This window comes from Dermochelys coriacea, chromosome 20 (assembly GCF_009764565.3).
Source record: "Dermochelys coriacea isolate rDerCor1 chromosome 20, rDerCor1.pri.v4, whole genome shotgun sequence".
In the NCBI taxonomy this organism is placed as follows: domain Eukaryota; kingdom Metazoa; phylum Chordata; order Testudines; family Dermochelyidae; genus Dermochelys; species Dermochelys coriacea.
The window spans coordinates 1,911,357-1,938,615 of record NC_050087.2 but is presented as its reverse complement, the minus strand read 5'-3'; the positions used below and the strand labels follow the sequence as shown (position 1 = coordinate 1,938,615).

The 27,259-nt window shown below is 56.8% G+C and overlaps 2 protein-coding genes across 5 annotated transcripts in view; one reads left to right on the top strand and one right to left on the bottom strand.

Moving 5' to 3' along the window:
* Positions 1-1,249: 1,249 nt before the first annotated feature.
* The window catches only part of INPP1 (inositol polyphosphate-1-phosphatase), a 37,393-nt gene continuing 11,383 nt past the window's right edge, over positions 1,250-27,259 (top strand). Inside the window, exons 1-2 of one of the 4 annotated variants that reach the window (XM_043506493.1) lie at positions 1,359-1,472; positions 11,935-12,122. Coding sequence is in view for 1 of the 4 variants with exons in the window: in XM_043506490.1 (XP_043362425.1) it covers positions 18,869-19,358 (490 nt within the window). In the remaining 3 variants the exon portion in view is untranslated. Of the gene's footprint in view, positions 1,473-11,934; positions 12,123-18,738; positions 19,359-27,259 lie in introns of those variants that run through there. The other 3 variants (XM_043506494.1, XM_043506490.1, XM_043506495.1) reach the window with 3 other exon arrangements.
* On the bottom strand, positions 1,461-18,640 carry GDF11 (growth differentiation factor 11). The gene is made up of 3 exons (XM_038379316.2): positions 18,016-18,640; positions 3,698-4,071; positions 1,461-2,211 (listed from the first exon to the last, which is right to left on the bottom strand). Exons 1-3 carry the CDS (start codon positions 18,407-18,409, stop codon positions 1,831-1,833), a joined length of 1,149 nt encoding a protein of 382 aa, XP_038235244.1. The 5' UTR covers positions 18,410-18,640; the 3' UTR covers positions 1,461-1,830.

Genomic DNA, 27,259 nt, shown 5'->3' with positions numbered 1-27,259 from the left:
AATGGAGCCTCCAGGAGCCAGGATTCCCATCCCTCACGCACCTGCTTGGGACAGATTGTCTGGCTTTCCTCTGCCTATGTTAGTGGGGTCTCAGTCTGATGCTAATCCAGGCAGTCTGGGAAGCCCCATTACAGGTGGGCTGAGGGGTCTAGGCCAGAATCTCAGACCTAGCATGGGGCAGGGGGTTATTTGGTGATTCAGAAGACAGCAAGAAAAGGGTTTATGTAAGTGCATTAAAAACCACAGCCATTCACACGGCTCTGTCTAGGTGAGGTGGGAGGCCACACGCTTTTCTAGTGCAGTAGCCAGGTGAATTGTGAGTTCTCACAAGGAGAATAATTAATAAATAAATAAATTACCGCGGGAAGCCGTCTCCTCCCCAGCTGAGCCTCTGTGCACCCAGCATTCTGGCGCAAGCACCCTGTGGGAGTGGGGCTGCAGGGGACTTGCTGGACTCTGTCACCTGCTCCTGCAGTCCTCTCGCAGGCAAAAACTCCCGGGGACACCGCCCTCCTGCCCCTGTGCCCTCCTTATTAGGATCAAAGCTGGGCCCAGAAAGGAGCTGGAGCCTGTCGTGCCTACCAGCTCATCTCTAGCAGTACAATGGGATCAGGAAGTTGGGGTGCGCAGGGGATGGTAGGATGAGTGTGCTGGGGTGCCAGGATGGAAAGATTCGGCTGAGATGGGGTGGTGGAGAGTTCAAGGTGTGCTGGGATGCCAGGATGGGCGCATTCAGGGTGCACAAGGGGTGCTGGGATGCGGGGATTGGGATGCATTATGGATGATGGGATAGGGGGCTTGGGGTATGCAGGTGTAATGAGGGGTTGGGATGCACAGAGGGTGTCAGGGGTTGGGGTGCTGAGGGGTGATGGGATTGGGGTGAGTTTGCTCTGGAGCAGATTGACAAGGAACAATGAGATCAGAGAGCCTGACCATAATCTGGGCTCACGGCACCTGTTCTGGGTCAGGGCGGTGGGGTCGGATCAGGGAGTTTAACCTGTGCTGGGCCAGCAGGATCAGACTTTCCAACATCAGCAATGCAGCCCTTGGCCCGGTCCCTCCTAGCTCTCCGCAGCACGTGCTGACTGGGTCCGGGGAGCCAACCGATCCTTTCTTTGGAGCCCTGCCAGGGGAATTCTCTCTCTCAAAGGGCAGGCAGCTGAAATCCCCCCTCCCGTCCTCCCCCAAAACAAAACTGCTGGAAAGAAAAGGCCAGTGATCCAGGGTATCTTTCCTTTTTACCAGGCCGCTTTGTTCTTCAGTTCATCTCTCCCGCCGTACAAAATATCCTGTGTGTTTCTGTGAGCTCCAGCTCCAGGCAATTGTTTTGATTTTCTGTTTTTAACTTAAACACATAGAAAGCTTCCACGGCTTGTAAACGGTTGAAGAGTCACTGTCCTGCCGTCTCGGCGTTAACAATTTCGCTCCCAGGCTGCCTAAAGATCGGCTAGTCCTCCAAGAACCAAACCCCGGTAGGAGACACCGCTCTGACTGAGCCACAGCTGGTTGCTGATGCCGATGACAGGGTGGGGCTGAGGGGGCGGCGGATAATGCCTTTGCAGACTTGCCTTGGGAGGAAAGCGGTACCCAGCTGGCCCTCCCCAGGTGGGGATGTTTGCTTATTGCACAGTGCATGGCGAAGCGCAGGAGAGTTTGGGTTCTGTTCGTTTTTCTTGGGGGTGTTCTGTCTCTGCCCCCCTCTCCCGACATTCACAAAAGAATTTTAATGTTTGTTCTTTTTATATCTATAAAAAAAAGGGGGAAGCAAAGATGACTCTTGCTGGTTGGCCGGGAGCACGGGAGCGGGGCTAGAGGAGTACCAGCTGGGTTTTAAGAGCAGCCACATCTGTCGACCACCATGCCCGGGATCTTGCCGTAGATAATCTGCTGTTTGTCATTGAAGTAAAGCATGTTGATGGGGGACATCTTGGTAGGGGTGCAGCAGGGCCCGGCCGAGCCCCGGGGGTTGGCCTGTTGCACCAGGTGGGTGTGTGGGTACTTCTGCATGAACATGTACTCACACTGGCCTGAGCAGTAGTTGGCTTTGTACCGCTTGGGGGCAATAATCCAGTCCCAGCCGAAGGCCTCAAAGTCAACAGTCAGTGGGTAGCGGCAGCAGCGGGACTCGGTGGAGTGCTCGTCACAGTCCAGCCCCAGGTTGCGCCGTGAGCGCTTGTTGTTCTCCAGTACGCGAAGCTCCATGAAGGGATGCTGGGGGGGAGAGAGCAGACAGCTGAGCCTTGTCCCTGGGGCAGCTAGGGCCAGCATTTGGGGATGGGGGGCATGCTACAGGGAGCCATCTCACCAGCTCCCCTAACCAACCATCCCTAACCTCCCATCCCTCTGCCTACCCATCCTTCCCTAGCTACCTGTCCACACAGCCATCTCTGTCCACCCCAGCCCTAGCCTCCATCCACCTAGCCACTCTTCTGTATCCATCATCCTTCCCTAGCTACCTGTCCACCCAGCCATCCATCTCTAGCCAATCCCTTGATTTCGTCTACTAATCCAGCCTCATCTGCCCTCTGCCGGCCCCTGATGAAGTGTGGGGAGAGGTTCACCCTGTAGCTGGGTGCCAGGCAATGCAGGCCGTGGTCTGGGCTGAGCTCTGTGTCACTAGGCTGAGTGGGCCCCTCCCTCCCCCCCAGTTTTCAGCCTGGCCCTGCACTGGGCTCCAGCATGATTTGAACCGGGGAGCCATAAATCCTGTCAGCAGGACAGCTAGAAGACTAGGAAAGTCTGACCCATCGGCTACTGCTGGCCCAGGGACTCTGAGACAGGACGGGCTTGGGCAGGAGCCAGCCATCTCCTCACTGGGTGCACAGACAGATCGTCTGAGAGGTGACACAATGCAGCTCCTGCGGGAAGGCAGCCGTGGGCCTGGGCAGAAGGAGACAACCCCTCTCCCTTCTGCCCAGGAACCGGCAAAGGCTGAGGCTGGCAGGTGAAACTGACGGGAAGAAGCATCGCCATCAGCAGCCATCAATGGGCCTGCAGCACAGTGGCCTCCATTCCAGGCCTGCTGCTGGGGAGCTTGATGGTGAGGAAAGAGGCTCTGGGCTGGCTGGGAATCAGAAGGGGATAGGCCACACCCTCCGTACCAGCCTGGCTCCCCGGGGCTCCGGCAGAAATCCCCCTTCGTGGGGAGAGCATGATGAACCCAGAGGTAACGGGTCTGTGCCTTCCTTGAGCCATCGGGCTTCAGCCATTCTGGGGTACACAGTACTAAACCGGACCCAGAGCCCCTGCTATCCCAGCCCTGGGCTCCCCCCAACTCTGCCAATGCCCCTCATTCCCAACCTGCAGTCCCCATTGCCATCCTGGGTCTCTCCTAAGCAGAGTTCATCCATTATATGAAAATGGAGCAGAATTTTGTGCTGTGTTACGATCTGTGCTGAGGAGAGCCCAAGGGTGGGGTGCACTGTGGTCAGCACTGACTTTGAAAGGAGAGCGCCCCCTTCTGAGCCCCCCGCCCAGCTCCCTGCGGCCCGGCGCCCCCTTCTGAGCCCCCCACCCAGCTCCCTGCGGCCCGGCACCCCCTACTGAGCCCCCGCCCCGCTCCCTGCAGCACGGCGCCCCCTTCAGCGCCCCCTGCCCTGCACTGGGACATTGGGCTCAGCACTGACTCAGTGGAGAGCTCCCAGTCACCCCGCCAAGGCCAGCAGAGCCCTGTAAGGGCCTGCGAGTGTTTACCTACCAGCCCTTCTGCTCCGGGGCCGAGGGAAGTGACGGCCAGGTCGTTGCCGTTCGGGTCGAAGGCGTTGATCTCGATGCCCCAGTTGTTCTGCGGCTGCTTGAACCAGTTCTGCAGCACGTGCTTGAAGTCGATGCTCTGCCAGTGGCCGAGGCGGGAGTGGAGGTCGATCTTGAGGGAGCGGATGCGGATGTGGCGGCTTCCCTCCTCGGTGACGGGCTTGAGGCGCAGGATCTGCAAGTAGACGGTGGAGGTGTGCTGCACGGGCCGCAGGTACACCCACAGCTGGGCCTTCACCACCTTGGTGAACATGATCTTGGGGCTGAAGTTGAAGTAGCAGCAGTGGGGATTCCCCTCTATCTGCACCACCGGGTCCGCTGCGGGGTGGGGGGGAAAGCACACATGAGCGGAGCTGCCTCCTGGCTCTGGACACCCGCTAGCCAGCCCCCAGGAGCTACAGCCAGGGCCTCGCTAACGAAGGGCTGAATGTGAACTCCTCCTAGGTCGTTAGGAGGTGAAGGTCGGGTAATAGGTCATTAGGTCATTTTCCCTATATCTGCACTAAGGTCTTGCATCTGGCCTCTGACCCCAATGCCATGAGGTATTAATGACCCCCCTGCAAATATTACATAGGCAGGGATCAAAGTGGTGCTGCAGGTCGGGATTGAGGGGCAGTGGCTGAGCTGGGGGTTCCAATGCTGGAATAGTGGGCGGGGGGGGGGAGTTGCCAAGGCACTGAAGAGCTGTGGGTAACGAGGGATGGATCCCTAGACTGACATAGCAGGGCAGGGCTATGGGTCAGGATTGAGGCGCACATGCCAAGCCGGGAGGGTGGAACCTTGCCAGGACCAGCCCACGGTGCATTTCTTCCAAGCTGCCTGTCACTGATCCGCTTTCCACCTTGTCAGAAAAGCAGCCCCAGAGCAAACCCTGCTCAGGGGGAGCAGAAATCCTGAGCCCCCCTCAACCCTCACAATGCACAGCCAGGGAACTGATGGCCTCTCTGTCAGGAGCAACCGGAGCCAGCATTTCCTGCATGTCTGATCTCGGGGAGTTCAGCTCCACCCCAAAGGGAGCAATTCCCCCACAGAACTGGACAGACCCCCAAACTGATGACTCACTGGGTCATCCCTGGATTCCAGTTTCCAACACTCAGCACCGAGTCCTCAGGGGCGTGGAACCCAGGAGCCCTGCACTATGAGGCTGAGGCCTCAAACGTGGGCAGAGTTTAGGGTGAATCCAAGCCTAGATGAGGCTGGGCGCTGATCAAGAGCATGGGGGGCAGAATGCAGCTGGTTCAAAGCAGACAGGAATCAGCAATCCAGGTGAATTTGGGGGGCAATTTGGGGATCCCAGGACTCTGTGTTTCTATCCCCAGCTTTGTGTTGAGGCTTATATTTTACAGTCCCTCCCCTTTCTTACCAGAACACCTCCACCACAATCTAATAATCCCCTGCCCTGATCTAGCTTCCTCCACCTGAGAAGGCCTGGATCATCCCTCCTGGCCCTAAAATGCTGCCATCTCTGGGGTGGAACATGCCAGTTGTGTAACAGCTCCAGTAAAGCTACACAAGGGGTTAGGATGGTGAGGGAAGAGCCTGCATCCAGCGGCAAATCCAGGAAACATTTAGAGGGGCAGCAGCATGAAAGTGCCAGGGCTGGGATTTGGCCAGGATTAACACCCTGAGCCCTGTGAAAACTGTTAGGGACTCTGTAAAGACCATGGCCTCTCCCCGGAGCCTCACTTGCCAGATATCACCATCAGCAGCACAGTGCCCCCTAGTGCTGTGCTGGGGCAATGGGGCCAGCCCTGCCTGCCAGGGGTGAGCGCCCCTTGCTGACCCCCCCACCTTGCTGCCTGCAGCAAGGTGTCCCTTAGCACCACACTGGGGCATCAGGGCCAGCACTGATTGCCAGGGGAGAGCACCCCCTGCTGAGCTCTCCTCCCACTCTGCAGCATCTGCAGGAATGGTGGGGTGTTTCAAATCTATATTGATTTTCAGATTTCTACTGCCTGGGTGACCCCGAAAGGGCCAGGGGGCAGGCCATGGCAGCTGGGAGCGGTATATTTGGTCCAGTCAAGTTGTCTTTGTGTAAGGACAATAGGGGTGCCAGCAGGGGAGCATGCTGCTTCCTTTGTTTGAGTGCTGTTTGCCCACTTACAGTGGGACTAGCAGGGGTGCTGAGTCCTAAGAAACTCATGCCACTGATGAGGTGAACCAGCAAGGCTCCTGGCCAGGATGTCTGGCTCTGGTGAACTCCCTGAACTCAGCCCTGCCCCAAAGCTGGGAGCCAGGGTGGCTGCGCTCACCACGTCTCCCATAACTTGTTTGTGTCCGAGGGCAAGTGTGCACCTTCCCTGGAGATTGGGGGGAAGGGGGGATGGGGAATGCTGCCAGGAACAGGCTGGCATCTGCCAAGGGAAACATTTATCCAAGCCGAACTGGCACAGCAGACAGAGTGGAGAGCGGCAAACACACATCTGGGCCTCCAAATCCCAGGAACTCGGCAATTCTGCAGCACTTAGCTGCAAGCAGAGCAGAATAATGAGCCTAGGGGGAAAGGCAGGCCCCTCCCCGTGCCATGGAGGCTTTGCGTCCCCAGGACTGTGCGGGAGCTTCTGCCCCTGCCAGCTTGAGCAGTGTCGAGGCTGGGTCTGCGCTGGGATGGGAGCCCCCCAAACTAGGGACATGCTGCCCTCTGTGGCAGGAGGAATTGAGGGCCCGATGTGGTGCTGCATGAGGTGTAAAACCCAGGTCCTGCCCCTGAGTGCGCACCGCTCAGGGTGACGGCCAGGTTCTCCCAAGGAGACCAGTTCTGTGCCTTGCAGGGATCCCTGCGAGAGCCCTGTGCAAAGAATCCCATCTGCTCGCTGGCTCTGTTTGTTCTCTCCTTGGCAGCCCTCAGCTGAGGCACTCAGGACATTCTCAGGGGTTAGGAGGGCACCAAAAAACTCCTGAGCCCCAGTCCTGGCTCTGCTCCAGGATCACATGCAGGCCCAGGACTGCCAAGCCATTTCTAACAGAACCTCGTCTTTCCCCTTGGACCTGGGAAATATAATGACGACAGTGCTCATCCAGAGCCCAGAGAAAAGGGCGATGATGGGGGGACCGGGAGCCTGGACTCCTGGGTTCTACTCCTAGTTCTGATGCTGACTTGTCATGTGACCTTAGGGCAAGTCATGCCTCATCTCTGTGCCCCTTCTGTGACATGGGGCTGTGAGGTGACTTCTGCTGAGCAGCACCCTGCTTTGTTGACTCAGAGGGGGGAACAGTGCTGCAGAGGGCAGCATGGCTCTAGCTGAATCGCCAGCACCAGCCTCCTGTGGGCACTGTCAGAGGGGGACCAGGATCCCCTGCCATGGGTGCTGTGAGAGGGAGCCGGGATTCCCCTGCCATGGGCACTGTCAGAGGGGGGTAGGGAGCCCCGTGCCGTGGACACTGTCAGAGCTGGGCCAGAAGCCCCCTGCCGAGGGGGCTGTCAGAGGGGGGCCAGGAGCCCTGTGCCGTGGGCACTGTCAGAGCAGAGCTGGGTGCCGTGGGTGCTGTCAGAGGGGGGCCGGGAGCCCCATGCCTTGGGTGCTGTCAGAGCGGGGCCAGGTGCCGTGGATGCTGTCAGAGGGGGGCCGGGAGCCCCATGCCTTGGATGCTGTCAGAGTGGGGCCAGGTGCTGTGGGCGCTGTCAGAGGGGGGTTGGGAGCCTCCTGCCGTGGGTGCTGTCAGAGCATGGCCAGGTGCCATGGGTGCTGTCAGAGGGGGGTTGGGAGCTGGCTGCTGGGCAAGAATAGGGGGAGCTGGTTGGGGGATGGGAATGGGGGGAGCTAGGTAGAATGGGGTGATGCCCCCCAACTTTTTCTCCTGGTACACATGCAACACCCTGTGCACACCCATCCCCCGAAAGCGCTGCTGGCTCTGACCCTCCCTTTTGGGGAAACATCTGGGTTGAATTTAGCGGGGAATTTCTCCCCCGTCCTTGCCCGGTGCCCCCCCCGCACACGCACCGGTCAGGTTTAATAGCACCCAGCTGCAGCACTGGGCCATTTGCTGTGAACCGAGGCCTCCACTAACAGATAGGGGTCATGACACCAACCGGGGGCCAGGAATGTCACCCGCACCGCCCCCCGCGCCCACAAGGGGCTCCCATAAACCAAAGTGACAGGGGCCGGGGGGGCCTTGCGGTGCTTTGCTAACAAACCCCTCCCAGCAATTTGCTGAGCACAAGCCCCCTATTAAACCCACTCTCCTGGGAGCAGCCCATAAAAGTACTTTCCTCTCTCTGCCCCCTTCCCCTTCCCCTCCCTGTCGGCTCTTAAAGCCACAGCACGGCTCTCTGCCTTCCAATCCCCTGGCCTTGCTGGGGGCAGAGCCATGGCCAGTTACGCTCTGCAGCGCCTCTCTCTGGCTGATCTGAGGAAGAGTGTGGAGAGGCCACGATGGGGTTGGCACCATGCGGGGGCTGGAGGGTGGGAGGGAGACAAAGGGGATCCTCAGGGCTCTGCAGCAGATGGGGGGGGGTTCTTCCGCTTGCCCCTCCAACCCAAGAAGGGCCCTGCTATGTGCTGGGCTCAGGCAGGGGTGCCAGATGTGTGGCCCCATGCCAGGTCCAGGTCTCCGAGCCTCAGGGGCAGTGCAGTAGGAGGGGAAAGGCAGGACGGACGGGCACCTGTGCTCATTCGTGGCCCGGGCAGGGGCTGAGCCCAGCCCCCCGGGGCCTGGCGAGTGGTGGTTGCAGTGATCATTGTGGGACACCAGTACCAGAGCTGTGCCAGGCCCCACCGACCCACAGCTCTCAGGGGCCCTCAGCCAGTGGGCAGCCCCCAAGCCCTGCACCAGGGACCGACACAGAGCAAAGGTGGGGGTGCGAGTGGGTGGGGAGGTGACAATCTGGGAGAGGAGGGAGCCAGGCCAAGCCTGGCAGATGCAGGCAAGTTTAGCTCTGCCAGTGCCCCTCACTCCCGACCCGCAGCCCCCTGCACTCCCAGCCCTGGGCTCCCCCCTTCCCCAGCTCTGCCAGTGCCCCTCACTCCCGACCCGCAGCCCTTGGTGAGACCATGAAACTCGTGTCACTTGTGGGCCTGAGGCAAACGAGTCCTAGCCTCCAGAGTCAGGTTTGTGCGTGAGCTGCCTCTCCACTAACCCTTTTCAGGACTCCCTGGGGTGTGGGGCAGGGATCTCCCTCCAGGGCGACTCCCACCCCTGCTCCCCACCATGCTGCCCACCACGTGCAGCGGCTGCCGAGGAAGGCACCGCGCCCACTAAGGCTGCTCTTGGCACGCTGGCTGCCCTCGGTGCCAAGATGCTATTCCTGTCACCCTGGCAACCAGGGGCAGAAAGGTTCCCGGGACACTGGCTGCAGCTGAGGACTGGTGGAGTGTGCGCGGGTGGGGGGCTCTTTGTTCCCAGCTCTGACTCCTCCAGGCCAGGGCTGGCATGGAGCTGGGCAGCGGGGCTCTGCGCTTCGCTCAAGGCTCACCTGTGGTTCTAGGCTGAACTGGGCCTGGGCACTGCAGATTCATGGCCCAGCGGCACCAGGTGGCTCAGGAGCCTTTGGCTGATGCTGCCTGCCCCCCCCCCCAGCCCTGCAGCTGTGTTCACCCTTTGGGCTCTGATCTGAGCCCACTAGCCCCGGCTCCCAGATGAGGAGCCAAGGCTCCCACTTCAAGGCCTGGCGCTGCCCTGCCTGGCTCCAGCCCAGCAGCCTGTGAGGCTGAATCCTTGGGTGCCAACCCCCCCAGCAGAGGGATCGCGTGGGCCTGCTCGCAGGGCACTGAGCCCTTGGCCACTAGCCCGGGTCGCTAGGGCCGGCAGCTGGTGCTGAAGCTTCAGGCAGCCTATGTGAACTGGAGTGGGAGGTGCCCAGTCCTGGCCTGGAGGTGCCAAACCCCAGCGTGCCAGCAGGCCAGAACTCCCTCACTCCAAGAGGCGGGTCCCTGTGGGGGGGGCTTGGCAGGGCTGGGGAGCTGCTGATTCAATTGACACCCTTCATCTTTCTGGTCTAGCAGCAGCCACAGGCACTGTGTAAGCACCAGTCCCAGTGACTCACACTCCATCCATCCATCCTGCTCTTCCAGGAGATTCTGCCTCCCTCTCTTCCATTGCTAGGATCCCCCAGCTCTGCCGGTGCCCCTCACTCCTGACCCACGGCCCCTGCGCTCCCAGCCCTGGGCTCCCCCCTTCCCCAGCTCTGCCGGTGCCCCTGTGCTCCCAGCCCTGGGCTCCCCCCTTCCCCAGCTCTGCTGGTGCCCCTCACTCCTGACCCGCGGCCCCTGCGGTCCCAGCCCCGGGCTCCCCCCTTCCCCAGCTCTGCCGGTACCCCTCACTCCCGACCTGCAGCCCGCCTTCAGCTTTTTTAATTTGCTCTGGGTTCCATGGCACCCTAATGGTGGGATTTGAGAGTGAGATTTGTTGGGTTTCACACTGTGCCCCCCCTTAATCTCCCTTCATTAACTTCCCCTCCCCCCACCCCAAAGGTCAGCAGGGTCACGGGTAGCCAATAAATGGTTTTAGGACCCAATTAACCTTCCCTAGTTTCTTGTGCAGTTAAAAAAAAAGGGGGGGGGGCTGTGCTGAGGGGCGGGGTGGGGAGGGTGAGGAGAACCTGAGAGGTTTATGAGCCCTACAGCCTATAAAACCTTCCTTTCCTTCTGTTCAGGAACCATAAAAACCCACCCGCAATTGCCAAGCGAAATTCATAATAATAATGCTGGAAGACAGAACATGGGGGGGTTGGTGCTGGAGCTGGGGGGGGTCACCTGCCCTAGGATCCCACAAGCCAGTCCTTCTCCTCCTGTGACAGCCCCTCCTAATGTGGCTTGCGGCCCCACTGAAACGGGTGAAGGGTTTGAGGGTGGATGGCGGTTAGGTTCCCTCCCCCCTCAGCAGTCAGGTGGGGTGGGATGGGGGCTCTGGTATTTATTTGAGGGGCGCAAGTGAAGGGACTGGGGGGACGGGTGGGGAGCAGCAAATGTTCACACGGGTGAGGAGCAAAGCCCCCGGCGTGTTCTCAATTTTATGGGTAATAAAATTTCAAAGCCGCTCCAGTCTATGAATGCTCGAGAAGGAAATTTGTCCATGAGCTGCTGGAGGGAACCACTCCTCACCCCCCCCTTCCGCTCGGCCTTTGCACACCCCTCCAGCCTGGCCAGATGCCCTGGCCCACCCTCACTGCCAGCCGACACTCCGGCACCAAAGCCAGCCCTGAGGCTGGGTAACTGGCACTTCGCCATGCTCTGCGCTGGCCCGTGGGCTCGTCCCAGGGCCAGGGCTGCAGGGGGCACCTGTGTATTGCCTCCTGGGCAAGCTGGACTCAGGATGGAACAAGTCAAGGGCCCCACACTCTGGATCAGCCCCGGGAGAAGGCACCAGAGTCCAGTAGGACCCCTCTGGGAGAGCATAAAGACAGGCAGTGTTTCCTAGTGAGTTAGAGCAGGGGGCCTGGGAGCCAGGACTCCTGGGCTCTGTCCCCGGCTCTGGGAGGGCAGTGGTGTCTAGTGGTTAGAGCCCCACCAGTGACCACCTCCCTGCAGTTTGCAGAGTCCAGGGAGCACTGGGAATAGGAGACTCACTATTAGTTAATTAGCCCAGCTGGGGCCAAGGTCAGTATCACGCCTCAACTGTAAGCTTCTTTGGCCATGCCCAGTGCAGTGGGACCTGGGCCATGGATGGGTGACAGGATACTGCAGGGATACGAATAATGGCAAGAACTGTCCCCTTTTCCATTGCAGGGGAAACTGAGGCATGGATTGGGATGTGATTTGCCCAAGTTCCCACAGTGAGTCAGTGGCAAAGCAGAGCCCAGGTATCCTGGCTCCCACCTCCACCTCTCTCTTACCACTAGGGAATGAGGTGTGAGCAGCCACTTGAGGACCCGGAGGCATGACTGAAAAGTCCCTGCTGTGCCTTCACCTCTTGCTACCCCAAGGGGGCGCCGCTCCAGCCCCAGGATCCAGCCCAGTCCGGACAGACAGACTGCACGTTTCCCCCATTCCCCTGCACGCATCTTGCTGGAGAGGTGGGAGACTCAGTACCACCCGCCTCTGGTGTCTGGCATGGTTGGTTTCTTTGCTTCTGGTTTGCCTGGGTTTACCTCACCCCCACCCCAGGGCTGGATCCGAGCTGGAGAGGTTCCTACCGAGAATGCTGCCCCCACCCAGAGCTCCAGTTCTCTCTGCAACGTGACCAAGGCTTGTCAGGGATGGGACAGGACTGATTGTCTCTGCTCTGTGGCACTTGCTCCCTCAGCTGACTCCAAGCACCTCAACAACCTGCTCTCAAGGAGCCGGACTTGCAAAGAGGTTTGGGACCCCACCCAGCCCAGCGGAACGGAGACCCCTCCACACGTGGCCCCCAGGAAAGGACAGGCCCAGGGGCTGAGAGTTCCAGGCACACTGAGTCCCAGAGCCGATGGTCCCCTGTTCCCAGGACTGCTGGTAAGTGATCCCAGCTGATCACATCCAGGGAGGTACAAGAGGCCTCCCAGGTACCCAAGGGCACCACCATGCAGAGCCAGAGGCACAAGGACTGGCTGCCAGTGCCTATCCCAGGCCAGGAGAAAGCAGGATGCAGGGACGGTATGTCTGGGAGCAACGCTGTGGCTGGGGGCACTTGAAGAGAGCAAAGACCTGATTAGAATGGGAATAAGGTGCTGTGTGTGTGTGTCTGAGAGAGGGAGAGAATGGGGTTGTTTGGGGATGAATGGAAAGAGAGGAAGTTGTTGTAGCTTGGTGTATATCTGGGTGGATGGATAGATGGATGGATGGACAGATAGCTAGCTGTGATAATTAGACAATTAATTGAGAGATGTCCCTCGTATTATATAACTAAGCCAGGACACGGCAGTGATCTGGAAAGCCCCAGCTGCAGCATCCGTTCACTTTGGTGGGTTTGGCTCCCAATGAGTCAGTGTCTGTTGCACCTGCTGTCACGCGGAGTGGGATAAAGCGGAATGTGTTTGCCATCGGTTTACTGTCAGGGAATTCAGGGCAGTTCTGTATGAGCTTCACCTGTTTGCCGTGAATATACACACTGCAGAGATAGTCCCAGGACTGACACAATAACTATTCTGCCTGCAATGTAGCCCCCTTTGGGGTGGGACTCACTCCCAGTAATCCAGCACAACAGATCAGTGCAAGGGGTCATTGGGTGTCTGCAGGGTGCACACAAGAGCTGATGTTGGAAATGTCCACCATCTTGTTATTGGGGCAATCGACCTAGAACTAACAAAGGTGACGCAGCGCAAGACAGAGGGTCTCTAGGATACTAGGAAGTTAGTAGATCTAGCAGCGAAGGCATTTTTCAATCTGCCACTTAGCTGTTGATTTGAAGAGTTAGAGACATTGATGGAGGGAGAACAATGGCCAAGGTTAAAGTGGAGAGGAGATCTCAGAAACAAGAACGGCTCCATCCAGTCACATGGAGGCTTGCTGGAGAGAGGGAAGAATGAAAGGAGATAATTCAACAAGAGCAGGACAGCAGTACAAGAGCTCTTCTGCAACAAGACCCTGCAGACAAAGAGAAGGAAGTGAAAAGCCAGGAGAGATACGAGAGAATGGATGGAAAATCAAGTGAGAGAAGCTGGGGAGGTGCATGAGAGAAGGGATTCTAAAACCTTTTTTCTAGTACCTAAACAGCTGGCATCACAAGTCTCGAACCTTTGTGGCATTGTGAAGGCCCGAGATGGTACAATTTTAACCCCAGAGGAAGCACAGAGATTCCGTTGGGTGAAACCTTTCCAGGCTGTGCTCGACCAGCCAGAACCGCTGTCACACACCGAGAGATGTGAAGAACTAGCAGGCTTACCTATGTCACTAGAAGCAATCACCTTTGAGGAAGTAACTAAGGCTATAAACCAATTGAAGAGCGGGAAAGCACCAGGCGATGCTGAGATCGATGCTAGACAGTAAAGAATTGCAGAGGAGGTGGCAGGGAATGCCATGTGCAGCGTGTGGAGGACGGTTTGGGATAAGGAGCTCTGTCCCATGGATGGGAGAAGACGTGTCATCGGGGGACCAGCTTATTTGTGACAGCTGGAGTGGGGGGGGGCTCCTGTCTGTATCTGGAGAAGGTCATTTTGAATAGGATGAAAACTGTTCCTGGTGGAGAGCAGGCTGGATTTTGATCCGGAAAGTTGTGTTCAGAGCAGATTTTCACCTTGAGGAGATGCTGAGAGTAGCTTAGAGTCTCAGCAGAAGATGGGTTTAACTTCCATGATAAACCCCGGTAAACCCTCTGGAAGATCCTGAGGTCTTGTCTACACATACAGCACTGTGGCAGCGCAGCGGTACGCTTGGTGAAGATGCGGTCTGGGCTGCTAGGGTAACTTCTCCTGTCAGCAGAGGTACCCCACCTCCCCAAGAGATGGCAGCTGTGCTGGGGGAAGCCCTCCTGCTGGCATAGTGCTGTCTGCCCCTGGACTGCATTGCTCAGGGGTGTGGATTTTTAGGGGTGAGTGACTTATACGGACGTAAGGCTGTAATGTAGACCAAGCGGGAGACGCAGTGAAATCCCAGCAAAGATTGCCAATTTGGTCAAAGCCTGCATCAGGACAGATCGGAGACACAGAATGGTTAAAGATTGTTACCGCTGTGAGGCGAGGTGGCTTCTCTTCTGCACGGTCACAGACTGTGACAAGAAGAGTGACAGCTGCCAGGCCACTGGTATCATTTGGGCTGGAGATAAGCTGCGTGAGTCGGATTTTGCAGATGACATAGTCATCCTGGATACCAGCTTGGATGGAATGAAAAGATTCTTTCTGAGCAAAAAAGCAGAAGCTGCCCCAGTGGGACTTCATATCAGTATGTGGAAAACCAAGACCATGTAGCCAGAGAATGCTGTCCATGCTGGCTGATATGTGATTGATGGAGAAGAGTATGGAAGGGTTGATGACTTTGTCTATCTTGGAAGTACAATATCTGCTAAAAACAGCTCACTACAGCGAAGGCAAGAATCAGCAAAGCCTGTGGATCATTCTCCCATTTGTCAAACATCTGGAAGAGGAAGAAGATCCATCTACACACTAAAATGAGATCATACAATGCTCCTGCTCTTCCAGCACTACTGTACGCCTCCAAAAGGTGGCTGAGGGTCCAAGTACACAATAGGACGCTGAGCGCACTCCACCGGTGTTGCCTAAGAAGACTCTTGGGAAGGAACTGGAGAGATTGTGTAGCCAACGTAGAAGACCCACGTCTCGGTACTTAGACAGAGATGGTGACAGTGCTTTGGCCATGTTATCCGGCTACCCTGTGGCACAATCACAAGGTCCATCTTAGATTGGATCCCACCTGGAGGGAAGAGAAGGTGCGGAGGACACAGAATGGCCTATTGCAGTAAGATTGGAAAGGAGACCGCCCTCATGGAGACAGACTCCTCTCCAATGGAGTCAGACATCAGTCACAGAGCCAGCCGGGGGAAATGGGTTGCCTCATGCACCTAGACACAGGAAGTGAAGTCTCAGTGGGTTTGAGTGAAGGAGACCCCAGAATATGCTTGGCTGGAGGGAGAATGTAATTTCCTGAGGTGGGATTTCGCCTTGGCACCCTCAATCTCAGAGGCAACATGTCAGGGGAAGTTTAGAGACCACAGGTGGCCAGGAGCTTGGTGGTAAGTCTCATCTGGAAGAGAGTGGCCCGTATCCAAGCACCCCTTCCCACTATGCTGCATTATCCAGACCCCCACACAGACTGCACTGTGGTTGACCCCCACCTCCCGGTACTCACTGGGCTCTGGAGCAGCTGCAGTGTAGAGGTGAGGGAGTATGGCCGACCAAGAGATTTGCAGCCACCGCATACCAGAGCTAGCAAGGAGTATCACTGTGGGCAAAGCCTGAATGCCAGTCCCTGGTTCCCCAAGCATTGGGGCTGGCACTTGGTGCTCTGTGAAATTCCCTGGAGTGCGGAGACCCATGAGGTCAGCAAGTCATCGGCAACTCAGGGAGTTTGGACACAGAGAGGACGGACACATGGACCTTTCGAGGGCTGAACTCCCACGGTCACTAATCCTGCAGCCCCACAGATCTTATCACCCCTGCTTCCCCCAACCTCAGCATACCTAGATCCTCCAGCCCCCTTTGTTTCCCATGGCAGGTTGTTTTCTGAGAGACGTGATCCAGCGTTTGTGCCATCACAGGGCAAACGCCTCTACCAGCTCCATGTCTGAGAAGGCCCCTCCTTGCACACCCTACCCTCCTGGCCCCACTCGCTGCCCCTTGCTTGCACTCCCCTGTTCCCTCCTCTCTCCTCTCTGCTCACTGCCCTGTCCCAGGTGGTGATAGCACTCACAGCCCAACCCTCAGCCCCCTCAGGGAAGGAGGTTCCATTTATTGCCCTGCCCTGGAGGCAGCCCAGCCTCTGGGATCAGGCCGTGGGTCTCTGCTGCTGGGGAGGGGCTGGGTGACACTGGAGCCCCTGGGCATCTCCAGGGCAAGGCCAGCCCAGCCAGCAGCAGCCTCGCCCCTGCCCTAGCGGGCCCCAGCTGCAGGCTGGAGAGCTCAATCCTGTGGCCCGTTCACACCCCAGCCTCTGCGGGGACTGCAGCAAAGGGCCCAGCTGGTGCCAAGAGCGGTGGGATCTCAGAAAGCGGCTGCTCTCCGCTTTGCCTGCGCTGGGCCCTGGCCAGCTCTGCAAAACCCACCAGCCCAGCTGAGCATGGAGGCCAAGGAGACAGAGCCCCAGGGCAGGGCTCGCTCAGGCACACAGGCATCACCCAGCCGCTCTCCAACATCCACCTGCTCATTGGACAGAGGCCTTTGGCCTCCATGGCTCTCAGCCTGGCTCCTTTCACCTCAGCTGGACTCAGAACTATTCCACTGAATAAACGCGCCGGTTTAGTCAAGAGCTGATGGTATTCCCCACATTCACCCTGCCTGGCTGGTGCCCCTCACTCCTGAACCACAGCCCCCTGCTAGCCCAGCCCTGGGCTCCCCCAACTCAGTTCTGCTGCTTCCCCTCACTCCTGACCTGCAGATGGGGAAACTGAGGTGCCGGACAGCAATGTGACTTGCACGAGCTCACACCATAAGTCAGGGACAAAAACAGCATTAGACCCTACGAGTCCTGGCTTGCAGCCCCCTATGCTAACCCTTGACGACCCTGCTTTGAGCCGGGATTGGCACCCAGCCTGTGTGTCCTGCCAGCAGTGATGCCCTCACTGCCACAGCTGAGCCTTGCTTCTGCATGGGCAGCACCTTACTGGCTGGGCCAGTAAGCCCAGGACCCTGCTAGCCCTGTCTGAGTCAGCGCCACAGGCTACGCACAGCCGGTTTGTATCAGCGCCTCCCAAGCAAGGTTCGGGGTCTGTCCAGGTCACTTGCTTTCATCAGCCAGAAGTCCAATCAGCCAGAAGTCCCCCATCGAGGAGGCTCAGTGGCAGCACCACCTGTCCCATCTCCCCCCATGAGCCCCAGGTGTGCATCTCCAGCGTGCCAGTGGGCCTTGCCTGGGCCAAGTGCCTCTGATGTGGCGACCTGAAGTGCCACCTTCAGAGCCTGGCTCCAGCTGCCCACTCTTGGCTCCTGCCCCCAACCCCCATCAGAAGGAGGGAGAGAGCCAGTGCCTGCAATCCTGGGGAGCAGAGACCCCAACTCCTCCTGCCAGGCGCCCGGCTCTGCCCTCTGCGGGATGCTTTCAAACTAACTTTATCCCTTGGCCAACTGAAGCAACCCCTGCCCCAATCTGCTTCCCCAGGCCCAAAGCTGGGCTATGCCCAGAGCCCCGGCCGAGCTGGCCGCACCCCCGCCAGGGAAAACTCCCTCTGCCGATCCCAGACTGGGCAGAGGGGAGCCCCTGGCGAATTGCGGGGGGCAGCGCTCCCGGGGCCTGGCTCACTTTGGGCCAATGGCGGAACCGGACCAAACTTTCGCAGCTGGCCCCAGCGGCAGCCGCGTTTGCGGAGCTCGGCCGCAGACAATGACCCGCAGCCCCGCGGGACGCCCCGAGCGGCCTCGGCTCGCGGGGTGCGGGACCCTGAACTTTGCAGGCGCCAGGACTCAGCCGGCACCAGGTTCCTCCGGCCGGGGGCGGGAGCCAATAGCCCCTCAGGGGAGCTGCACCCTCCCAACCCTCCCCCATCTGCTAGTCAAGGGGAGCAGGCAGGAGCCGGATCCCAGCCCGCCTGCGGCGCCGCCCCCAGCCAGGGACCCCCGGGCGCTGCCCCCTGAAACTCGCGCTGCCCGCAGCGCGGAAAGGGCGCAAAGTAGCCGGGTGGGCGGCGAGGACCCGGCTGCGGGGAAGGGGGCTCCGGCCCAGCGGGGGCGGGGGGTCCCCCAGGAAGTTCGCCTCTCGCTCCCCCCCCCCGCCCCGGCTGGTTAACAAAGAAGCCACCTACTCTGCTGGGCCATGCTGATGACAGTCTCGGTGGTGGCGTGGTATTCGTCCTCCTCCAGGTATTCGTCCTGCGGGAAGGCGTCCCCCTGGAAGTCGTGCAAGTCCAGGAGCTGCTGCAGCGGCGGTGCCTTGGGCAGCAGCTGGTTCACCACCTCCCGGCTGATGTTGGGCGCCTCCTTGAGCCGCAGCTTGCTCAGGATCTGCGACTTGATGCTCTCCAGCCGCATCTCCTTGCTGTGCTTCCGCCACAGGCAGACGGGACAGCCCGGCTCCTCCGCCTCGGGCCCCGGGGGGCGCTGCCCGCCGCCGGCCCCTTTCTCCACCACCTCCCCTGGGGCCAGCGCCACGGCCAGCGCCAGTGCGCACAGGAAGAGCGGGGACCTGCGCACCGACATGGCTGGACGGACGGTTCCCCTCCTGCCTCCCCCCGCCTCCGGACTTGGGACTCGGGCCGCGGCTGGCTGCCCTGGGGAGGGGGGGGTTGATGGGGGCAGAGGTTCTCCGGGGCCGGCTGGGTGGGAGCCGGTAACTAGTGATGCTGGCCGGGGGGGGGGGAGCCAGAAAGACTCGGGGTTTTATATCCCAACTGAACTGTGTCGTAAAAAGCCTTGATTGGCTGGGGACGCAACAAAAGATCCTCTGGCCAAAGGGCTGTCACCGGAGGGGAACGAGCCGCGAGCGAGGGGGGCCCAGCTCCGCCACTTGCTCCGCGCCCGGCCCGGGGGAGGGGGCGGCCCGGCCGCCCCTTAAAGAACCAGGGACCCCCCTCCCCCGCGGCAGGGCTGGGTTTTGGAGGAGCTGCTGCTTGCGGCGAAATAAACGCGCCCCGGGGCAGGTCCAGAGCCCGGGGTGAAATGCGCCGGCGGGGGCGAACCCAAAGCAGCGTTTGTCTGCCCCGGGGTCAGAGCCAGCGGCCCCGGCTGAGCTCCCCAGCCGGCCCCAGCCGGCGGCTGCGGACCCCCACCCGCCGCCGCGTCCCCGTCCATCGCCAAGGGGGGGGCGTGCCAAGCCTCCTGCCGGCTCGTGTCCCCGGCTGGCGCTGCCCAGGTCTCGCCCCCGGCGCCTCCGCTGCCCTGTGCTCAATGCGGCGCAGCCTCTCGCCTGGCACCTGGGAGCTGCTGCTGCTTCCCTGCCCGGGTCCCACCGCTCCGGAGGGGCCGGACCCGGACCTGCCCCGGCCATTCCCTGCCTTGGCACCGGTGCCCAAAGCACAAGACGCGAGCGAGCGGGGAAGGGATCCCCCCCTCCGCCCTGCGAGACAAGTCCCGGCACCTCCCGCTCCCAGCCAGGGGGCCGGGAATCGCCGCCCGCCTTGCTCCGCTGCCCGCGGGCAGAGCCGGCCAGGTGAGACGGGGCGCTGGAGCCGCTGTCACGGGGGACAGGCCCAGGGCGATGCGAGGCGGAGGGGCGCCAAGTGCGACTAGCGAATTATCCAGTAAAAATCCCCAGGTCTCCCTGTCCTGCTCTAGATAGGAGGTGTGGGGGGGTGGATAGATAGATAGATTAGATGGATGGTGTGGGAGGATAGATAGATAGACAGACAGATAGACAGAGGGGATGTGTGAGGATAGATAGATAGATAGATAGATAGATTAGATAGATGGGGTGTGTGGGGATAGATAGAGGCAGTGGGGTAGATAGATGGATAGAGGGGGTGTATGGGGAGAGAGAGAGAGTGTGTGTGGGGATGGATAGATAGATAGATAGATTAGATAGATTAGATAGAGGATGTGTGTGGAGATAGCTAGAGAGGATTTATGGAGGGGGGTGTATGGGAATGGATAGATAGATTGATAGATAGAGGGTGTGTGTGGGGATGGATAGATAGATAGAGGGGGTGTATAGGGATAGATAGATAGATAGATAGATAGATAGATAGATAGATAGATAGATAGATAGATAGATAGATAGATAGATAGATAGATAATTGATAGAGGGGGTGTGGGTGGATGGATAGATAGAGGGGGTGAGTGGGGATGGGTAGATAGAGGAGGTGTATAGGGATGGATAGATAGATGATTGATAGAGAGGGTGTGGGGGGATGGATAGATGGATGGATAGACAGAGGGGGTGTGGGAGATGGATAGATAGTTAGAGAGATAGATCAGATCAGCTGACATGCTGAGCTGTATTCTATCTCTTGAGACATTCCCAACTAGGCTGGAGATGGGCACCCAGACCAGCACGGCCAAGGATGGATTGTTTGACCCCAAAAGCTCTTGCCCAGCTCTAACATCTGGGAATCTCATCTAATACCCCACAGCTCCCCCCCCCCCACCCCTATCCCTGGTGCTGCACCCATGGCCCCGCCTTGGCAAGGAACTTGCAGGCTGGGGCAGATGCAGAGACTTGGGCACACTCAGGGCTGGAGAAATGAGGACCCCACATAAGCCAGCCCTGCCAGCCTCCTCCCTGGGGGTCTTTGGGAGCCAGGGGTGTGCCAGGCAGGGTGGGACCTTGGTGCAGCATTAGTAGACTCAGCTATAGCAAGGCAGCTGCTGGATGGCCACCAGGAACCACTTGCTGTGGCCAGATGGACACAGGCCACAGTGGCTGGAGGCCATGAGCGGGACTATGGTGCAGGGGAGGGCAGCGGTGGAAGGGAAGGGCTGGGATCAGCGGCTGCATGCAGGGGCCTGAGAACCGGATGTGGCAAAAGCGGGAACAAGCTCCACATGGACCAGCCCCCCTCAGCAGCAGCTGAGTGCGGCCCAGTTCCTTTGTTCAAGGCAGGGTCCAGAGGCGGCTGGCGGCTGGTCTCCAAGTGACGCCATGTGGGCTCCAAGGCAAAGTCAGGCTCGACATAAGGAGCAGTTCTTTCCAGTGCCGGGGCCAGGGCGGGTTCTCCAGCACTCAGAGACGGTCCCTTGAGACATGCCATGGCTTGGCCAGCATTATGGGGATGCAGCAATCACTGGGGGCGGGTCGCTGGCCTGTGCTATGCAGGAGGGCAACAGATGGTCCCCATGGCAGGGATTTCCCTGGACCCGCCTCCTAGGGGGGAAGGGCACCCTGCTGAATTTCCCCAACACCCCTGCCCCCGATTACATCCAGTGTTGCTGATTTAGTCATGGGTTGGAAACTTGAATTGAAATTGAAACATGAATACACACTTTAAAAGCATCTACAGTGTATGAGAAAATACTTGTACCCAAGAAAGCAGAATGGGTTGGAAAAATCTGAACAAAGCCGAGCTTCCCCATACAGCTGTTATTTATGACAATGTCAGCTCATTCATCTCGGCTACATTGACCTACCTAATCATTTCAACTGATTATTTATAAGCAAGGTCTGACTGAGCTCTCCCCTGATAGCTAGTGATGAGCCGGGGTGGGTGGAAAGGCTTCAGGGCCAGACTGTAGTTACACGACTCACCTACTCTGCCGGGGTATCCGGCAGCCAGAGCTGTGCTGCCCAAGTGATCGATTTTGACTGGTGTTGGTTACAAATCCCTGTCGTATTAAATGTGGGGGTGAAATGTTGTTCTCCTTATTGTATGAGTAAAGGGCAGCAGAACTGTGCTTGGCCTGCCTGAATGAGGGGGTCTCCCTCTGTGCTTACTTTGTGCTCAGGCTTGCCAGGGCTGAGCTCCAGGCTCAGCAGTGCAGAGCCCTGGACCTCTGGGCTTGTCACATTAGTTATGAAAGTATCAAACTTGCTTGAGCCTCGGCACCTCTTTCCTTACAAATTAAGCCCTGGTCACCCACAACTGAACTGCCCTTGCTAAGCAGGAAGTTTGGATGCCAGATCCCAGTGCAGAGACAGAGGGTGGGAACAGGTGTTTTGCTTGGTGGGGTGGGCACAGGCACTATCTGACCTGCTCCTCTTTGCTGTTTAAAGACAGAGCTGCTTAGGCTCTGTTAAGTGACCACTAGAGCTGAACTCACTGATAAGGTCTAAGTGCTTAGACCTGCTGCAGGACAGTGTTTCTGTGGAGGAGACGGCCCAGCCTGCACTAGCAGTGAGGTTCCCCCCGTGAGAGCCAAAATCACTGAGAGCCGGTGGAACCGTGAGAGACCCACTCGCAGAGGTCACAGCAGCAGGTGGTAGCAGAAAGTGACGGTGCAGGGCCATTGGGGACGGAGCGATAGAGTGAACGGTGGCACGACAAACAGCGGCCAGAGCATTGGACTGTGTTTTAGTGACTTCGCTCCGGAATGCTAGTTCTGTGACTGGGAAACTTATATAAATATATGTTTCCTAGTGGGCCAAGATTTTTAAAATGCCTTATTTGCCAAGGTCATTATCTCACATCATCACTGTCTCAAGAGGTCATTATCTTGGAGAGTTTCTGTACTAAACTTTTTTATTATTATAAATATATTTTATGTAAGAATGGCCATATTGGGTCAGCCGATGGTCCATCTATCCCAGTGTCTTGTCTTCTGACAGTGACTGTTCCAGGTACTTCAGAGGAAATGAACAGAATAGGGAATTATCGAGTGATCCATCCCGTTGTCCACTCCCAGCTTCTGGCAAACAGAGGCTAGGCACACTCAGAGCAGGGTGTTGCATGCCAGCCTATCCTGGCTAATGGTCATTGGTGGACCTAACCTCCATGAACCCTGTTATAATTTTGGTCTTCACAACATCCCTTGAAAAAAGTTCCACGTGGGACTGTGCGTTGCTGCGTATTCATTTCATGTGGTGACTCCTGGTTCTTGTGTTAAGTGAAGGGGTAAATGACACTTTCCTGTTCACTTTCTCCCCACCAGTCATGATTTTATAGACCTCTGTTATATCCCCTCTTAGTCATCTCTTTTCCAAGCTGACAAGTCCCAGTCTTTTGAATCTCTCCTCCTATGGAATCTGTTCCATACCCCTAGTCATGTTTGTTGCCCTTCTCTGTACCTTTTCCAGTTCCAATAGATCTTTTTTTGAGATGGGGTGAGCAGAACTGTATGCAGTATTCAAGATATGGGCATATCATGGATTTATATAGTAAAGTGAAAGAGCTTGGTTTGGCAGACTGATCAGCTAAGCCAATACTGACAACCTATATGAAAAGGCTGCAAAATACTGGGCCTCTGGTCTGCATCAACATGCAGAAAGCCTTATAAGCCAGTCACTGTCAAAGCCAATTTTAGAAGAATTTAATGAGTCTGTTAAGAATGCTGGAGACATAACTCAATTTATGTGAACCAACATGGCTGTTGTACCTACTTTCTATTTAAGCAAGAGATACCACATTGCTACAAACTGGAGGCCAATGTTAAGTGCATTGTCATTTGTTAATCCTGAAGTTGGACACTGGTTTCGAACAAGACCAGCAAATGCTCCCTATGTTTCTGCAAGAAACTCAGCTGACTGGCTAGATGCATGTGGTACAACAGCGAAAGACTCAGCAGTTGAAAAAGTAAAGAACTCTCTCACCATATTCAGAATATGTGCACACATAGCTGATGAAGCACCAATGCAACTAGGCATCAAGTGTTAAGTCATGGCATATGTTATGTTGATGTCCGTGGTAGGCCAGCAGATGCATTCTAGGTGTTCAGGTAAGAGAAGACACATCAGCTACATCTGTGGCATCTTAGAAGAGTTAAATGCTTGTTAATTGAACCACAGACAGATGGCTGCTTGTGCATTTGATGGAGCTACAAACTTCACTGGAAGACATAGTGGAGCACAAGCTTTGCTCAGAGAAAAGTGTAACTCTGATCTCTCCTATACACACTGCAAAGGCCATCTACTCCAGCTAGCGCTAGTACAAGCTGCAGAATCTTCAAAAGACATTAAAAAGCCATAAATGTAATGGCTTTGTTATACTCTTTTTTTTCAGCAAGAGTCCAAAAGGACTGAACGTCTTCAAAACAAATAGAAGATACACTGGGACTGAAGTTCAAATTAGTCCAACCTGCGAAAACTTACTGGCTTTCTCATGATCGATTCTTGGCTGTTGTCTTAAAATTACTGCAACCGTTGTTACTGGCTTTGGAAAGTATCCACCAAGATAGGACAGATCTGGGTAGTGAGGCTGATGGACTACTTTTGTTACTAAGTTCAGAGAAGACTATCACCGTTCTCTCTCTTGTAAATCTACTGTTGAAACCACTTGGGTCATTAAACAATGTCATCCAGGCATCTGCTACAACAGTAGTAGATCTTTGTCCAGCAATAGAAGCTCAATCAGAGAGCTATCCATTGAAAATGTACTGGAAGAAGCAAAGACTTCAGTCCAGAAGTTGACTAATGAAGGTCCTTAAGTGAAGAGGACAAGAAGTGTTTGTTAAGCCAGCTGAAAAAGTACAGAGACTTGATTCTTACAAATCTGCAATGCGATTTCTGGATTCTACTCAACCTCTACATAGCTTTACCTGTCTTATAAAACACCAACAGTTGAGTGGAATGAGGCACAACCAGCAATGGGGCTGCCACGTGCTCCCGACAAAATAGAGAATTTTGAATACAGAGTGGAATATCATCTGACAAACAAATGAAGTTTTAACTTCAACTTCTTTATCATCACTAGTGGTTCGACCCAATCTTTGTGCTCTGTTTCCTGGGATGAAAGACGTAGGAATTCATCTCTTGCTACTCCCAGTCACAACAGCTACAGCTGAGCGCTCTTTTTCCTCACTGAATAGAATTTTGTGTTCTGAAAGAAGACACCGTCAGCCTGATCATAAGCATATCATGAAGGACTGGAAGTAATGGACACATAAGAAGACACCAAAGAGTTGTGCAAAATTACAACAAGAAACCAAGATGGATGTAGATGTCGTGCTTCATAGTAGGCTTGAGTAGCCAACTTTAATTTTTGTGATGATTTTAAAACATGAGTTAAATCTAATAAAATAGTTGTGAAACATTTTTCAGTTTTTACTATGTGCCATACAGCCTACCTTCGCCCTCATGGTCACAACCCTCATTGGCCCTCACCCCTGCCCCTGAATATTCCAACACCCCCCCAATTTCAATTCCTGGGGGAAACGCTGGGCCTGATGCTCCTGGACTTGTGCATCCATTGACTGTAGGCCCCACACTGTGGGTCCTCTTGACTCCCCAAGGAGCCAGCGTAGGCCGAGCAGGCCTGGCTTTGTCCTGCAGCTTTGGGCCTACGCTGGGGCTCTGAAGGCCGGGCTCCCTTCCTCAGTGACCTTGGCCAGGTCCCTGCACCTCAGCATGCGTGAGTTTCCTACCAGAAGGACAGAAATAGAGCTACTTCCTCCCTTGCAGGGGGGTGATGAGGCTAAAGGAAGCCCCATCTGTGAGTGGCCCCAAGCCCTGATGCAGTGGCTGGAATGTCGTGCCGTGAGCGCGACTTCCCCCGGGGAAATTAGCTGAAACCTCCAGAAGGGGAAAGGGAAGAGGCAGATTTCAAGCTAGGTCTGGACTTGCAGGTGCCCTAAAATATTTCTGGTTGCCCCAGCCAGTCCTGGAGCAACACAGGGGCTGCTGGGGCCGTTTATTAGCCAACCGCATCAACTCGTGGGACAGATTTTCACATGCTCAGCACCCCCTTTGGTTCGGTTCTTCTCTCCAGCAGGCTGGAAGCTTTGCTTTATGCCTGGAGTTTTTTCCTGTTTGAAGCCACCCTTGAACACGGGGCGATAGCAGCTTGGAGGCGGGCATGCCTCCGGCACGGTCTCTGCCATCCCAACTCTCCGTGGGATTCTCTGTCGGGAGAAAAGTGAACCCCATGCCATGAGTGGGGAACCTGGCTGCGGGAGAGAGAATGGAAAAGCAGAGATGCAGGGCCGGGGCCACTGGCTTCTCTGCAGAGATGCACAGCAAGGCATGTGACTCTGTCCGCTCCTCCCCAGCCTCACGCACAAGGAGAAAGTCATTTAAAAAATCCTTGACTGGTTCAGAACTTGTGTTTAGGTTTGTGCGTGTGCAGGAGGTGGTGGTGTGGGAATGGCTGAGCCATCGGGGACTGGGGGTACGGACTCCTGGGTTCTCTTCCCAGTGCTGGGGGTGTGTGAACTAATGGGAAGTTCAGGAGAGGGGGACTGGGAATTTTCTCTGTGACCAGCTCTGGGAGAGCATGTGCTCTAGGGCTGAGAGCAGGGTGTTGGGAGCCAGGACTACTGGGTTCTTGTCTGTGCTTTACTGCTAATGTTCATGGAATTATCACACACAGAGTGGGACAGTTTGCACAGCACTTTGCAGACAAATAAGAGGAACCATCCTGCCCTAAGGCAGGTGCAGTTTCAGTGAGATGCAGCCATGGGGACATGGGGGAGGAAGGGACAGACGCCCTTACTCAGTATTTGGCTGTGAAAGGACGGGTTTCAGTTCTGTACATGTCAGGTCAGTTTCTTTATCCATTAGCCGGGTTCTTGTTGGGTTGGTTGGTTTTCGTTTGGGGTTTTGGGCTGAGGTTTTGTTTTAAAAGACTTTTATTTGAGCGCTGTGTCCTGCAGGCTGCATCTCGCTGCGCCCAGGTTTCCGTGAGGACAGGAGTCGTAGCTACAGCCTGGGGCTTGTGCTGCATCGTGACCGTAAAGGGAGCAGAGATGGGGAAATAACAATGAATGGTTGGAAAGGGTTTGTTTTAATGCCTGCCTTTTTGGGAGGGAGCCTCCCCAGGGAACATGGCTGTTCTAACCATTGCTCCATGCAGCCCACAGAGAGAGAGCTCACCTGGGTGCCCTGCAGCCATCCCTGCGTGTACACAGTGTCGCCGGCTTGGTCTGTATCGTTAAACCCGCTGGGCCCATGGCATGTTTCCTCAGCGTAAAGGGTTGTCCCTCGTGCCCTGGCCAAACACATTTACATTTTGCCCTTCCCTCTGCCACAGTTACAGCCGGGCTTGGAATCTCCTGGCCCAGGGTGTCTGGACTGGGAGGTGCTGTGCTTATGGCTGGTGTGCTCTGCACCAGAGGTGGTTGCGGGGAGAAGAGACGTTGTGGATTAAGGCCGCACTCCTGCCAGCACTGCAGAATGTGCATAAAACCATGCGTGGGCTGCAGTGTTCGTAGGGCCAGGGCTGTCCATTGGTCGCATCGTTTGCTGACGTGCTTGTCACCGAGCAGCTGAATTGGAGCCAAAAAGGCCAAAGAACCTGCCCCACTGGGCAATGAGCCCCATGGGGAGGGCGTCTTAGGAGCCTCTCACTGCCTCGCAGGGCAGACTGGGCACTGAAAAGAGCCAGGAACTGGTGCTGCCTGCCCAGCCCGCTGCAGCCACTGATGCAAACCCTGTGCCAATAGCGTGACACGCAGGAAGACAGGGCTGAAGGAAATCAGTCGTACCCCGAGTCCAGTCCTGCATCCACCAGGGGGAGGTGCTGCAGGGCT

Bases quoted from the DNA above. Each gene is read 5' to 3' on its own strand.
- GDF11 (XM_038379316.2), bottom strand. From the start codon at position 18,409: ATGTCGGTGCGCAGGTCCCCGCTCTTCCTGTGCGCACTGGCGCTGGCC. The intron at 4,072-18,015 runs GTAGGTGGCTTC...CCCACCCCGCAG, and splicing joins CATCAGCATGGCCCAGCAGA to CGGACCCGGTGGTGCAGATA. The intron at 2,212-3,697 runs GTAGGTAAACAC...TCTCCCCCCCAG, and splicing joins GCCCCGGAGCAGAAGGGCTG to CATCCCTTCATGGAGCTTCG.